The following is a 16420-nucleotide window of genomic DNA, read 5'->3' as shown; positions in this document are numbered from 1 at the left end:
TCTTTTTTTTTTCTTAACATATATTGCATAATTTGTTTCAGAAGTATAGATCCGTGATTCATCAGTCTTGTACAATTCACAGTGCTCACCATAGCACATACCCTCCCCAATGTCTATCACCCAGCCACCCCATCCCTCCCACCCCCCACCACTCCAGCAACCCTCAGTTTGTTTCCTGAGATTAAGAATTCCTCATATCAGTGAGGTCATATGATACATGTCTTTCTCTGATTGACTTATTTCACTCAGCATAACACCCTCCAGTTCCATCCACGTCATTGCAAATGGCAAGATGTCATTCCTTTTGATGGCTGCATAATATTCCATTGTGTATATATACCACTTCTTCTTTATCCATTCATCTGTCGATGGACATCTTGGCTCTTTCCACAGTTTGGCTATTGTGGACATTGCTGCTATAAACATTGGGGTGCATGTACCCCTTTGGATCCCTACATTTGTATCTTTGTGGTAAATACCCAGTAGTGAAATTGCTGGGGAGTAGGGTAGCTCTATTTTCAACTTTTTGAGGAACCTCCATACTGTTTTCCAGAGTGGTTGCACCAGCTTGCATTCCCACCAACAGTGTAGGAGGGTTCCCCTTTCTCCACATCCCCGCCAACATCTGTCGTTTCCTGACTTGTTAATTTTAGCCATTCTGACTGGTGTGAGGTGGTATCTCATTGAGGTTTTGATTTGGATTTCCCTGATGCCGAGCGATGTTGAGCACTTTTTCATGTGTCTGTTGGCCATTGGGATGTCTTCTTTGGAAAAATGTCTGTTCATGTCTTCTGCCCATTTCTTGATTGGATTATATGTTCTTTGGGTGTTGAGTTTGATAAGTTCTTTATAGATTTTGGATACTAGCCCTTTATCTGATATGTCATTTGCAAATATTTTCTCCCATTCTGTCGGTTGTCTTTTGGTTTTGTGGACTGTTTCTTTTGCCGTGCAAAAGCTTTTTATCTTGATGAGATCCCAATAGTTCATTTTTGCCCTTGCTTCCCTTGACTTTGGCGATGTTTCTAGGAAGAAGTTGCTGTGGCTGAGGTGGAAGAGGTTGCTACCTGTGTTCTCCTTTAGGATTTTGATGGACTCCTGTCTCAAGTTTAGGTCTTTCAGCCATTTGGAGTCTATTTTTGTGTGTGGTGTAAGGAAATGGTCCAGTTTCATTCTTCTGCATGTGGCTGTCCAATTTTCTCAACACCATTTGTTGAAGAGACTGTCTTTTTTCCATTGGACATTCTTTCCTGCTTTGTCAAAACTGAGTTGACCATAGAGTTGAGGGTCCATTTCTCGGCTCTCTATTCTGTTCCATTGATCTATGTGTCTGTTTTTGTGCCAGTACCATACGGTCTTGTTGATGACAACTTTGTAATAGAACTGGAAGTCCGGAATTGTGATGCAGCCAGCTTTGCTTTTCTTTTTCAACATTCCTCTGGCTATTCAGGGTCTCTTCTGGTTCCATACAAATTTTAGGATTATTTGTTCCATTTCTTTGAAAAAGGTGGATGGTATTTTGATGGGGATTGCATTGAATGTGTAGATTGCTCTAGGTATCACTGACATCTTCACAATGTTTGTTCTTCCAATCCATGAGCATGGAACGTTTTTCCATTTCTTTGTGTCTTCTTCAATTTCTTTCATGAGTATTTTATAGTTTTCTGAGTGCAGATCCTTTGCCTCTTTGGTTAAATTTATTCCTAGGTATCTTAATGGTTTTGGGTGCAATTGTAAATGGAATTGACTCCTTAATTTCTCTCTCTTCTGTCTTGTTGTTGGTGTATAGGAATGCCACTGATTTCTGTGCATTGATTTTATATCCTGCTGCTTTACTGAATTCCTGTATGAGTTCTAGCAGTCTTGGGGTGGAGTCTTTTGGGTTTTCCACATAAAGTATCATATCATCTGCAAAGAGTGAGAGTTTGACTTCCTCTTTGCCGATTTGGATGCCTTTGATTTCTTTTTGTTGTCTGATTGCCGTGGCTAGGACTTCTAATACTATGTTGAATAGCAGTGGTGAGAGTGGACATCCCTGCCGCGTTCCTGACCTTAGGGGAAAACCTCTCAGGTTTTCCCCATTGAGAATGATATTCGCTGTAGGTTTTTCATAGATGGCTTTTATGATATTGAGGTATGTACCCTCTATCCCTATACTCTGAAGAGTTTTGATCAAGAAAGGATGCTGTACTTTGTCAAATGCTTTTTCTGCATCTATTGAGAGGATCATGATTCTTGTTCTTTCTTTTGTTAATGTATTGTATCACGTTGATTGATTTGCAGATGTTGAACCAACCTTGCTGCCCAGGGATAAATCCCACTTCGTCATGGTGAATAATCCTTTTAATGTACTGTGGGATCCTATTGGCTAGTATTTTGGTGAGAATTTTTGCATCCATGTTCATCAAGGATATTGGTCTCTAATTCTCCTTTTTGATGGGGTCTTTGTCTGGTTTTTTGATCAAAGTAATGGTGGCCTCATAAAATGAGTTTGGAAGTTTTCCTTCCATTTCTATTTTTTGTAACAGTTTCAGCAGAATAGGTGTTAATTCTTCTTTAAATGTCTGATAGAATTCCCCTGGGAAGCCATCTGGCCCTGGGCTTTTTGTTGGGAGATTTTTGATGACTGCTTCAATTTCCTTAGTGGTTACAAGTCTCTTCAGGTTTTCTATTTCTTCCTGGTTCAGTTTTGGTACTTGATGCATCTCTAGGAATGCATCCATTTCTTCCAGGTTGTCTAATTTGCTGGCCTAGAGTTGCTCATAATATGTTCTTATAATTGTTTGTATTTCTTTGGTGTTGGTTGTAATCTCTCCTCTTTCATTCATGATTTTTTTGATTTGGGTCATTTCTCTTTTCTTTTTGATAAATCTGGCCAGGGGTTTATCAATCTTGTTAATTCTTTCAAAGAACCATCTCCTAGTTTCGTTGATCTGTTCTGTTCTTTTGGTTTCTAGTTCATTGATTTCTGCCCTGATCTTTATTATTTCTCTTCTTCTGCTGGGTTTAGGCTTTATTTGCTGTTTTTTCTCCAGCTCCTTTAGATGTAGGGTTAGGTTGTGTACTGGAGACCTTTCTTGTTTCTTGAGAAAGGCTTGTATTGCCATATACTTTCCTCTCAGGACTGCCTTTGTTGTATCCCAAAGATTTTGAACAGTTGTGTTTTCATTTTCATTGGTTTCCATGAATTTTTTTAATTCTTCTTTAATTTCCTGGTTGACCCATTCATTCTTTAGTAGGATGCTCGTTAGCCTCCATGTATTTGAGTTCTTTCCGACTTTCCTCTTGTGATTGAGTTCTAGTTTCAAAGCATTGTGGTCTGAAAATATGCAGGGAATAATCCCAATCTTTTGGTACCGGTTGAGACCTGATTTGTGACGTAGGATGTGATCAATTCTGGAGAATGTTCCATGGGCACTAGAGAAGAATGTGTATTCCGTTGCTTTGGGATGGAATGTTCTGAATATGTCTGTGAAGTCCATTTGATCCAGTGTGTCATTTAAATTTCTTATTTCCTTGTTGATCTTTTGCTTAGATGATCTGTCCATTTCATTCAGGGGGGTGTTAAAGTCCCCCACTATTATTGTATTGTTGTCAATGTGTTTCTTTGGTTTTGATATTAATTGCCTTTTATAATTGGTTGCTCCCATGTTCGGGGCATAGATATTTACAATTGTTAGATCTTCTTGTTCGATAGACCCTTTAATTAAGATATAGTGTCCTTCCCCATCTCTTACTACAGTCTTTGTTTTAAAATCTTGTCCTTAATTTTTCTAAACTTGGGACTGCAAATGATGCAAGCTCCAAACCTCTCAGAATAGAACTTGAGCTGGAGACCAAACCGTTGGGTTGTGAAGCTTGAATCTTCTAAATTGTAATTCTTAGCTCCTGGGGTTTACCTAAACGTTCACCTTCCTCCCTGAGGTATAAGTCCTAAGTGCTGAACTGAGAACCCCAATGGAACCCACAGTCCTGCTTTGAACCCTGAGCCTCTCCCTCTTTAGTTCAGCTGAGCCAGGAGTCAGAAAGTCCTTGGGGGATGGAACCCCAGTGCCTTCCAGCTGTAATCGACATCTTGCCCTTTCCTCTGGACTCCTGGCATAGACAAGTACGGTTCTGTCTGCCCCGACAACTTCTTCCCCTCCTCCCTCCCCTCTGCTGACTTCTCCCTGAAGCACAGACTGAGTTGAGAACTACTTGTTGTTAAGTTATAGAGTACACAGTACCGTTCCTTTAATAGTCATTTTCCTGTAGTGTTTTGTTGACTGCTCTGTTTTCTGTGCTACCTTGAGTGTCCCTGCCGTCTCTCATGTCACGTGTCCCATGTGCCTAGCACAGTGTCTGGTACTGTAACGATTTGAACTGATGAATGAATGAATGAATGAATGAACTGTTAGGATCGTGATGGTGCATGTGAGGTCTGAGAGCTGTGTCTAAAATCATCCCCCATCAGCAAGGAAAGGCATTCCTTAAGTGTGGCTTCTGAACAAAGTGACCCGTGGGCTGTGTCATCCAGTCATCTTTCCCTCTGTGTGTTTGCTGCCCTGTGCATGCCAGGTTTGCGTCAACCTGGCCCCTGTGGGAGAGGCTGGGAGCATGTCCACGCCGCTTACTGAAGCCCGTGTCTTAGCTCTGCCAGCTCCACTGGTCAGCAGCTTCAGTGTGTGCTGGACACACCGTTTCAATAATTCCAAGTGTTTCTGTGACATCGCATTACTTCCCTCCTCACGCTCAGCATCAGAGTGACTCATGCTGAGCCTCATGTGAGGACTGACTTAAATGCCGGTGGACGAACCTTAGTTACAGGCTCATTTTTAAAGATAACTGCCTGGAGGTGAATGTGGGTGTTTTTCCTGACAGCATATAGAAGGGAAGATAAGCTCAGAGAGATGAGAGCTGATGCATCTGTGATTCATAATAAAAATCTGTACGCTTGCCATCTCTGTGCACATGTTTTCAGCAGCAGTTTCTGAAAATCTTGGCGAGGTCAGGGTCTCTCTCAGAGTGTGCGCTGGGTGATGTTGGCTTGGCCCTCCAGGTACCTCTCCACTGCGCTCACCGTCCTCAGCCTGTGGGGATTGGGCATCAACGCAGACTGTGGGCTGCATCCATGGGCTCCTTTGTCCCTGGGCTGAGTTGGGAGCAGCCCATGGGAGGCCCCTGTGGGATAACAGAGGGCTGGAGAATGAGGTCAGGGGACCAGTTCCCCAGCTCTCTCCTTGAAGGTTGGTTGTTGCCCTTACCGAAGATCAGAAACTCTGTGACGGGCTCTCACCTTACAGTTACCTGTCTAACTTGCAGTGACTGTTCATCCTTATGCTCTTTCTGGACTAAGCCAGCACTCTCCTGAACCTGGGTAAAGCATGGTGCCATGTTGGATTTCCATAATTCCTGCCCACACATTCCTAGGGTCTCCTCATTCAGCTCCTCAGATTCCCCCAATTTAAGTATGCTGTTTTTTTCCTGCCTGGAATCTGTCTTACACAGAGGTTACTTGAGGAATGTGAGAATAGGTTTTTGTGGGGCGCCTGGGTGGCTCAGTCATTAGGCTTCTGCTTTCGGGGTCCTTCTTCTCAGGGTCCTGGGATCGAGTACCGCATTAGGCTTCCTGCTCGACGGGGAGTCTGCGTGTCCCTCTCCCTCTGCCTCTCTCCCAGCTTGGGCTCTCTCTCTGTCAAATAAATAAATAAAATCTTAAAAAAAAAAAGAATAGGTTTCTGTATATGCAGCCCTTTGACAGTTTCTGTTAATAGAAGCAAACCATTTAAACTTCTTTTTTTGATGAGATAATTGGGATATATTTTGCTTGTATTACACATAAGCTTTTTAGTGTTCTTGAGAGTACTCTATTAAAATAGATCAAAATAGATGCATGTGCCCAGAGAGCTACCAAAGAACATTTCAAAATAACCCACAAACTGGAGGCTCACAAGAAACTGACATTTCAGACCTAGTTATTTTATAAAGAATCTGTAATTGTTTCGTTATTTACTCCTGTTTTCATTCTCTCACAGGGTCAGGTTTCTAATTTATAAAAGCAAAATATCAATTGGTGATAAAAATAAACAAAAACTGTGTAACATACACAAGGCATGCTGGCTTCAAACAAAAGTGACAAACAGTTCGGGCATCTGCTGTCACTCGTCGGACTCGGCAGCAATGTGCCTCATGACACATTCGTGTGATTCGTATGATTCATGTGACATATTCATGTGATTTGAGTGATTGAATCGTGACACATTCGTGTGACTCGTGACACATTTGTGTGATTCGAGTAATACGTGTGACACATTCGTGTGATTCGTGTGACTCGTGTGACACATTTGTGTGATTCGTGTGACACATTTGTGTGATTCGTGTGACACATTCGTGTGACTCGTGTGACACATTCGTGTGATTCGAGTGACTCATGTGACACATTCGTTTGACTCGTGTGCCTCGTGTGACACATTCGTGTAATTCGTGTGACTGATCACCCAGAAGGACAGTATTGGATGGGATGAGACACCTCCCAGGGGAAAATGGAAGCTGATTGAGTCAAAATCAAGACTTGCTCTCTTGAAACCCCTCTGAAAGTCACAGGATTTGGTAATACATTGTGAACATGGGTGGTTATGCTCTGTGTGGGGTGTGTGAAGGACAGGAGGAGAGAGCAGGAAAGGTGGCAGGAAAGGACAACAAAATCTCCACTTCTGGATTGAGGCAAGTCACAAGGATGCCATTAAAAAGATATGCCTTTCAATTTCCTCTGTCCCCTCTTAAGCTTGATGCTAATTTGAAAGGAATATGCAGCGTTAAACATATAGCAGGACACACTGAGGCTCAAACTCTGTTTTCGTTTGTAGGGTTGTATTTGCTGTTGGCTTAATGGGAACAAATGGGCTCCAGGCTTTGAACTTTATTCCTTTAACGTTTTGCAATGTGCCTTTCTGCTGAGCACTGGGGACTCCTGGTGAATAAGGCAAAACAATCCTTGGTGTCCTGTGATAGGAGTTTACTGCTGGTTACTGCTCCTCAACTCTGAAGGGGAGGCCAGGGGTGTGTGTGGCCAGAGATGAAGCAGACAGTGTAAACACAGTGTCATTGTTATAAAATTAGAATAAAAGTACTTTTATCCTTCATCCTCCTAAAGTGGTCTGCAAAATTGCTAGTTGTGTTGACTGTTAATCTCTAAGTACTCAAGTCTAATTTTTCCCATGGATAATTGTGCAGATAATAAAACATATGCTCTGGAATTCCCTTCATTTTCACCTTCCGGCTTGCATCTGACCACCCATTATGGTGGCTCTTCCATGCTGCGTGGATAGTTACACGCCACTTACGTTTTTCATATGTCTGCTTGAGTAGAATTGTGCTTTAATTTTAAAATTTCAAGAGTTTTTGAAGCAAAAAAATAAAAAGTTAAGCTACATACTTAATATAAAGCTTAGTTTGTATAACAGCAGTTCCATTTGGTAAGAGCACATTATACTTAAACAGGAAATAAAGGAGTTACTACACACGCTCTGGGCTCAAAGCACACAGTCCATTCAACTCAGAAGCTAATTTGCTTTGCTGGCATTTTCAATGGAGATGGATTATTCCATCTCTCACTATCTGGGGTAACAGGCAATATTTCGCCAGCAAAAAGAATCAGGAAAATGAGGTATGTAAAAACTGTTGATTTTCATGACCTAATCAATATTTGAGTACCAAGGGGGCAGTGACTCGTTACTTTCCTTCCTAGAACTGGTATTTATGTATTGTGATAAAACAAATTTTTAAAATACAGACATGAAAATGTAGGTTACTAAGCATCCAGTCATGCTATATATGACTAAATGGATGAAGAGAAATTCTTAATAAATATTTTTCTTAAATAGAAGAACTGACTTGGCAAAAATGTGCCCTTTAGCTGGAACGAAAATATCTCTTTTGTTGATATATTGCTTTGGGTGGTTATTCCTCTTTCTAGTAGATGGTTTTACTAGGTTTCTTTGCAGTTAATGTACAGTTCTACAATACAGCCTTAGAAAACCCATTCTCAGAGGGGTAATGTAATCCAGCAGCATTTAATATCTTTCTTCAAAGTCTTAAAATGTGTATTCCTCGAGAAGTTGTTTTACACATTTTACTTTTGCATTTGAAAGGCAGGGATTAAGCAAGACCACTTGTGACGAAATACCATATATACAGCCTTTTCAGGCTGCAGTTCAGGGAGTCCAGAGGCAGCAAAGTGTGCATCTTGTTTGGTCACCTTGCTGGGAGCCCTCCCTTATCTCACCGCCCCTGCAAGGAGGACTGCCTTCCTTGTGTGTGCAGTGGTCATCTTCCTCAAAGCAACCTCAGATGCCTCTCTCAGTGTTCTGTATTGGGCTCCCCTGTCGACAGAGTGCCCAAGAGATGATGAAAATCCAGGCCTTTTCATAAAATCCTATCTGACATGTGTGTCACGCCAATGGATTAATGTTAGTGCTTGCAACGAGGAGATGCTTTAAAACTGAAGGAGACATTCTCTGTGGAAATGTTTTTGCTGTTTCCTCAAAAGAACGGAAGCTATAGGAATGAAAGCCCTAATAGTCCAGAAGGAAAACGGGACATATCCTCAGGAAGAGTGGCTCGCCAGGGTTGAATCTGCCATGTATTCAGATAAACAGGCATTCAAGTCATAAATTGGTATTTTAAAATTTTAGAATTAAAGATGTCACAGCTCTACCTCAGTGTAAATTTAGAGGTGTTATGTGAATGAATAAAACTCTGGAAACCAGATTAAAAATTGAGATATGAGTAAAGTTACTGATAATAATTTTTCTTTCTTTAAAAAGACAAAAGTCACTCAGTCTCCATTGCAGTCCTTGTTTTTCCATGGGTTTTCCACTTGAGTAAAGCTGAGAACTGATAAAGTTGTGATCTTCTTGTTCATAGAAATGCATATTCCTGCGGCTGTAAAAAAACAAGCCCAAATTTAGGCGCTTTCCACATTTGTAATTTCAGTTGACCCTGGAAAGGTCCTGTGACATGGGCTGGAGTAATTATTTCACCCATTCTTATAGAAGAAAAAGAACAAAACAGACTTGGTTCTTGGTCTTTTGGTAATTGGTACTATTTTGTGTCCATTTTGTGCTTTTTTGGTTTTGTTTTAACAGCATGAGAACTTTTCCCCCAAATCCTCACTCCCAGTGCTTTCATCTCACTTTTATAAATCCCCTCATCTTAGCTCTTTTCTCCTTTGATTTTAGTTTTTCTTTTTCAACGCATTGCCCATGTTCAGCAGACGCTTCCCCTCCCCCTCAGGTTTGATGTTCCTCTGGCTCACAGCAGCAGCTGAGGGGGCAATATGTGGGGAGGCAGGACTGGAGGGGGTTCTTAGAAGCCAGAAGAGTGATAGAAGGGCAGGGCTTCAGAATCTCAGAAGGAAGATGATGGATGGCTGTTTTGTGACAAGTCTTGGTGACCTCTTCGCAGTTCTACCTCATACATTCTGTTAACTCAGAAATAAAGCCGCTCTTCTAAAAACTCACCTCAAAGAATCACCTTTTGCCAGTACCAACATTAACAAACTCTTCTGAGGGAAAATTGCACTCTTTTAAGAAAGACATTGGAATTAATACTTATTTTTTTAATGGAAGAGAATATTTACTAAGGATCACCAGCTTTTTGAGGAAAAACTCTGATATAAAATACAGAGTACAAAATATTCGTTGAAAAGCAGTGTAGGGGCACCAGGGTGGCTCAGTCAGTTAAAGGGTTAAGCATCTGCCTTTGGCTCAGGTCATGACCTCGGGGTCCTGGGATGGAGCCCCGTGTCAGGTTCCCGCCCAGTGGGAAGTCTGCTTCTCCTTCTCCCTCTGTCCCTCCCCACCCCCACTCCTGCTCTCTCTCAAATAAATAAAATCTTTAAAAATAAATTAATTAATTAATAATTAAAATAAATTAAATAATTTAAATAAATTAATAAATAATTAAAATAATTAAATTAATAAATACATATTTAAAATAATTAATAATAAATAATTAAAAAATAAAAAGCAGCATAGGAGTAAATTCTCTGAATTATTCTGATCTGTGTAGAGTCTTTATCACTAATGTCTCTAGATTTAGATAAGAGAAGATAATGTGTCTTTGAAAGCAGCAAAGGTATTATAAAGAACAAAAAGATGAGAATTAAAAACATAATAGCAGAGAAAAATTTTCAAAACACATATTAGAGGATAAAGTTAAAGAAATGTCCAGAGTCTGTGAATTGTGTAAGACTGATGAACCACAGACCTGTACCTCTGAAACAAATCATACATTATATGTTAAAAAAAAGAAGAAGAAGAAGAAGAAGATAGCAGGAAGGGAAAATGAAGGGGGGGAAATCAGAGGGGGAGATGAACCATGAGAGACAATGGACTCTGAAAAACAAACAGGGTTCTAGAGGGGAGGGGGGTGGGGGGATGGGTTAGCCTGGTGATGGTTTTAAGGAGGGAGCACTGGGTGTTATACACAAACAATGAATCATGGAACACTACATCAAAAACTAATGATGTAATGTGTGGTGATTAACATAATGTAATAAAAGAAAATTAAAAATGTCCAGAGTATAATGCAAAAAACAAAAACAAAAAAAGAAAACACAAAACCAACCAAACAAAAAAACATACAGAATTAATTGGAAAATTGGAGAGAAAAAATAAGAAAATTAAATAGTAATCCCAGAATGTCCAGCATCCAAAAGGAGTCCTAGAAACAACACTCAGCCAGAAACAAAATTATCAGGGACATGAGTCAAAAATATTTCTCAGAAAAATAAAAAATATTTCTTAGAAAAGGCCACATGTTTCCAGATGAAAAGATTTACTGGGTGCACAGAACCATGGAGGAAGAGAGATTCCCTCCAATAAAAAATTAGGTAATTTTAGGGTAGCAGAGGCAAAGAGATTATCCAGAATCATATTTCCCAATAGGAACTACAAAAACTAGAATCTAACAGAACAATTCTTTCAAAATTATTGTCAACCTAGAATTCTCTACCTAGCCAAACTACCAATAAGGTTGTTGATAATACAAAGTCATTTTTAGACGTGCAACATCTGAAGAAGTCTGCCTCCCATGTGTACTTTCGCAGTCAGCTCCTGGAGCATGGGCATGAACTAAGAGAGAGGAGGGTCTGGGATACAGTACACAAAGAGCCCAACACAAAAGCAAAGTGAAGAGAATCCTTGGGAGGATGCCAAAAGGAAGATCCAAAGACAACATACATTCGAGTCTAGACCGCATCTGGGTCTATGTTAGCAGATAGTCTTCGAGAAGCTAAAATTCAAAAAACACATAGTATGTTGGATGAGTTAAAAGAAGATATAGATTGAAGGAGAGTAGAGTTTTGTTGAATTAGTCATAAGTACACAGAACATGAAGTGTATGAATACAGAAAGAGAATTCTTAACTACTGGGTTTCAGGACACAGGGAAGTGAGGAAAAACACCATGGTGTGCTGCTTGTCACAGCCAGGACTAGCCCCGCATTATCCGAGCATCATAGTTACCTGGTGAGACTTACGCTGTAACTATGGAATGACAGGGGCTGTGGAGTGTGTTTGTGTGTGTCCATGTGGGTGTGTGTGCAAGGGGAGGGAGATTGTGAAAGTGAGCTAAATGCTCAGCTTTGGTGGGAAGTCTACAGATAATGAGAAACCTGGAAAATCAGAAATCACAATATTACTAAGTTATATGGATATAAGGATTGAAATTATAAAATAATCAGCTAAAATAGTTGATATTATTGCCTCTGTGGATCAGGAAGAGGGGAAGATGAACAGAGGATTGCTATTTTTTTATAACATGCTTATAGAGTCCTTAAATTGTGCACGTGCATAACTTTGATAAAACTAAAAATGGAATTGAAAACAAAGCAATAGCTAAAGAAATCAAAATAGATTAGAAATAATTCCCTTATTACTTAACAAAAGTTCCTCATACAGTACCTAAAGACCCACTTTTTTTTTTTTTTAAAGATCTGAGTTCATTACAGTGCAGTTGACCAGAAAACCCAGGTGTATCTGTGATGCACAACACTTCAATAATTGAATGTCAAGAGATGACCTTATATCACGATACATGAAAACTTTAGGAATTTCGTGTACTTTCTGGAACACATATAGCATTTACCCATACAGTATAACTCAACATTTATCATTGGTTTGACAATGTTTCTCATGTAACTTATCATACCAAAAAAACAAGCCTAATTAGCCAAAATGACTTCAATTATATCAAATCTTGGGAAGTTTGTTAAAAACCTCAGAAGGGTTTAAAGCACATGCCTAGATCATTACACAACTTAATATTTAGTTCTCTATTTACCCAAGGTGGCAATAAGATTCTACAGAAGGTTATATAGTTGTTAGCAAAACTTAGCTCCTTTATTAACGAGAAATTTAAACTTTCTTAAGTGATCAAAGACCTGATAAAGACAAAAATATAGAAACTTTGGCTTTCTGGGTAGATAAAAGAAAGAAGAAACTTCGTTTATAATTTCTTATCAAAAACAGACCAACAGGGGTGCCTGGGTGGCTTAGTCATTAAGTTTCTGCCTTCGGCTCAGGTCATGATCCCAGGGTCCTCGGATTGAGCCCTGCATCGGGCTCCCTGCTCGGCGGGAAGCCTGCTTCTCCCTCTCCCACTCTCCCTGCTTGTGTTTCCTCTCTCGCTGTGTGTCTCTCTCTGTCAAAATAAAATAAAATCTTAAAAAAAAAATGGTGACATTCTATCATCTCTTTCAAAACAAAACAAAACAAAAAAACACAGACCAACAATCCAAGAAAACTTTGTCTAACAGAAAAGCCAAATCTCAATCTTACACTAGTGTAGTTTTATTTTTATTTATTTATTTTTATTTACATTCAGTTAGCCAGCATATAGTACATCATAAGTTTTTGTTGTAGTGTTCAATGATTCATTAGTTGCGTATAACACCCAGTGCTCATCATATCATGTGCCCTCCTTAATACCCATCACCTCGCTACCCATCCCCCCACCCCCTTCCCCTCTAAAACCCTCAGTTTGTTTCCCGAGAGTCTCTCGTGGTTTGTCTCCCTCTCTGATTTCTTCCCATTCAGTTTTCCTTCCCTTCCGCTGTGGTCCTCCACGGTATTCCTTATGTTCCATATATGAGTGAAACCATATGATAGCTGTCTTTCTCTGCTTGACTTATTTCACTTAGCGTAATCCCCTCCAGCTCCGTCCATGTTGATGTAAAAGTTGGGTATTCATCCTTTCTGATGGCTGAGTAATATCCCATTGCATATATGGACCACATCTTCTTTATCCATTCATCTCTTGAAGGGCATCTCGGCTCCTTCCACAGTTGGGCTATTGTGGACATGGCTGCTGTGAACACTGGGGTGCAGGTGCCCCTTCTTTTCACTACGTCTGTGTCTTTGGGGTAAATACCTAGCAATGCAATTGCTGGGTCACAGAGTAGCTCTATTTTTAACATAAAGACCCACTTTAAAAATTACTGGAATTGTGGCATATGTCTGGCCATTGGCCCTTGACATCATTTTTAATTTCTTTTTATTTTTTTATTTTTAAAGATTTTATTGATTTACGTCAGAGAGCGAGAATGGGGTCGGGGAGCAGAGGGAGCGGGACGTGCCATCTGTGAGGAGCGCAGAGCCTGGGGCAGAGCTCAGTCTCACGGTTCTGAGATCGTGACCTGAGCCAAAATCAAGAGTCAGATGCTTAACTGACTGAGCCACCAGGCGCCCCCCTGGACATCATTTTTTAAATTTATGAAGTTGTCTCTTTAATAAAACATCAGCCTGGTTACTTTTGAAGAGACCATGGATGGCCAAAGGGCTTAGTGTTGAGCAAGTCTATGGAAAACACTGGTGAAAATGGCAGCATACTCTTCGAGCTCCTCAGAGAACCATAATCCATTTCTGAGTTGCTGACGTCTTGCTACTTCTTTGGCCACCACACTACAGTAGACAAGAGATTTGATATTGAGATGGATAAGGACTCATAGAAAAAGATAATTAGGCCCCTTGGAGAGGAGGATCGTTTATGGGGTCTTTGGACTTTAAGTTCCAAAGTTCTCTTCCTACTGGGAAATTTGTGACAGTCTTTCAAGGGATGGCTCTATAAACATTTATAGAGAGAGGAAACATCTATCACATCTATCATCAATCACATCTTTTTCCTTCTCTTCAGCCCCTCACCCTCCTAACATGGCCCTTCCTTGTTCTGCAGGGAATTGCCCATTTGAGTCTCTGGTTGGTGATAGTGATAAGGATTGGGCCTTAAACTTTAAGACATAAAGTTATAAATCAGTAAGGAAAAGAAGGCATCACTTTCTCGTTTCCCAGACTGAAGGCTTACGTTGAAGGCTAGCCACCTCCTTGACCACTGTCTCCATCACAGAAGTGTTCTTTCTCACCTACGCCTTAATCATCATGTTCTCATTTCCAGTAATTTTTACACCTCATAGAGTCCAGGTCCTATTAATGAAACCTGTGCTATAGCATCTGGTTGATCCCTCCTCTGGAGAAGCTCTCTGCCTGCACCCAACCTCTGTCCCACACTCCCAACACACCCTCGCCTGAGTCCTACTCATCCTTCTGTGTTTAGCCTATAACTTTCTCCTGGAAGCATCGCTAGATGACCCTGCTCTGGGTTTATCATGACAAGCAGCTGATAACAGGGCACTGTGCTGATTCCCAATTTCTCCCGAGACTGTAAGATTTATAAGGGCAGAAAAGTTTGCTTTTCTCACCGTTGGTTTTCCTGGGCCTTACCCTCTGTGATTAAAACACTCCTATTAATCCCGATGTGAATGGCACAGAGAGATTGTGGGAATTGCCAGAGTCTCCACCCCAAATGGAAACATTAAAATCTGCAAAGTGCTTGGCTTTCTTAAAGGAGAAGCTCTTGGAATCCATTAACAAATAAAAGCATCTTCATTTATATTGTAGTTGGTCTAGAGATGATGAAACAACATCTAATGTACTTGAGGGTTGCATTAGATGAATGGCAGGTCATTTGGCACAGTAAAATGCTCTTAATAGGATTTGTTCCCAATCTTTCTATTTTATTACAGCCGAGACGCCGACAATAGGCTGGCCCACCGGCGGCAGACAATTCTCCGCGAGAAGGGGAGAAGGTTAGCTAACCGGGGACCAGCATACATGTTTAATGATCGCTCAACAAGCTTATCTGCTGAGGAGGAACGCTTTTTAGATGCTGCTGAATATGGCAACATCCCGGTGGTGAGGAAGATGTTGGAAGAATGTCTCTCGCTGAATGTCAACTGTGTGGATTACATGGGCCAGAATGCCCTGCAGTTGGCGGTGGCCAATGAACATCTGGAAATCACAGAACTGCTTCTCAAGAAAGAAAACCTGTCTCGCGTTGGGGACGCCTTGCTTCTCGCTATTAGTAAAGGTTACGTTCGGATTGTGGAAGCCATTCTCAGTCATCCAGCTTTTGCAGAAGGCAAGAGGCTAGCCACCAGCCCCAGCCAGTCTGAACTCCAGCAAGACGACTTTTATGCCTATGATGAAGATGGGACACGGTTCTCTCATGATGTGACGCCCATTATTCTGGCTGCCCACTGCCAGGAATACGAAATCGTGCACACCCTCTTGCGGAAAGGCGCTCGGATTGAACGGCCTCACGATTACTTCTGCAAGTGCAGTGAGTGCAACCAGAAACAGAAGCACGACTCCTTCAGCCACTCCAGATCGAGGATTAATGCCTACAAGGGCCTGGCAAGTCCAGCTTACCTGTCACTGTCTAGCGAGGACCCAGTCATGACCGCTTTAGAGCTGAGCAATGAGCTGGCGGTGCTGGCCAACATTGAGAAAGAGTTCAAGGTAGGTCATGAGTGTTGAGGACTTAACTACCCAGGAGCCCGAGTCCAGGGTATTTATAAGCTTCTACTGGGTGCTCAGTTAGTCACTGTGGACGGAAATAACTGTGTTTTCTGAACAAGCTCTGTTATAATGAAATGTAGTAAAACTTGTGATCACTACCATTTAGAGATGCTCTACTGTAGACGCTTTACTTTTGTTATGTCTAATTCTCATCACAGCCTTGAGAAGATACTAGTTGCTTTTCAGATGATGAGATGGAGGCATAGGAAGGTGATTAAGGCCCAAGACCAACGACTGGTAGTTGGCGGAGCTGGGATCAGAATCTGGGCGTGCTGTACTCCAGAGCCGGGTTCCGTGTTCCGTGGGACCGTGTCTGGGTTCAGAGCACAGCGGGAGGTGCTGTTGAGGCCAGAAAGACGAGTGAGCGGAAGGAAGTCACATGCACCCAGAAGTAGGTACACTATAGAGAGAAAGCGCTGCAGGAGCTCTGCAAGTCCAGAGAGAGCAGCGTTCAGTTCGGATTAGTTCTCAGGGAAGTTACAGGTACGCTGGCCTGTCAGTGGCTTAGGGCAGAATGCATAGGAT

The 16420-nt window shown here is 41.3% G+C and overlaps 1 protein-coding gene across 1 annotated transcript in view; it reads left to right on the top strand.

The window, feature by feature from the left end:
- Window positions 1-16420, top strand: part of TRPC6 (transient receptor potential cation channel subfamily C member 6) — a 116807-nt gene that overhangs the window by 68761 nt on the left and 31626 nt on the right. The window contains exon 2 of the mRNA XM_025893906.2: window positions 15061-15835. Coding sequence (XP_025749691.1) covers window positions 15061-15835 — 775 coding nt within the window. The remainder of the gene's footprint in view (window positions 1-15060; window positions 15836-16420) is intronic.

The sequence above is a fragment of the Callorhinus ursinus genome, unplaced genomic scaffold, assembly GCF_003265705.2.
Source record: "Callorhinus ursinus isolate GAN/ISIS: 27379988/994484 unplaced genomic scaffold, GSC_fseal_2.0 scaffold19, whole genome shotgun sequence".
Classification (NCBI taxonomy): domain Eukaryota; kingdom Metazoa; phylum Chordata; class Mammalia; order Carnivora; family Otariidae; genus Callorhinus; species Callorhinus ursinus.
This window is presented reverse-complemented; position numbering and strand designations above follow the sequence as displayed.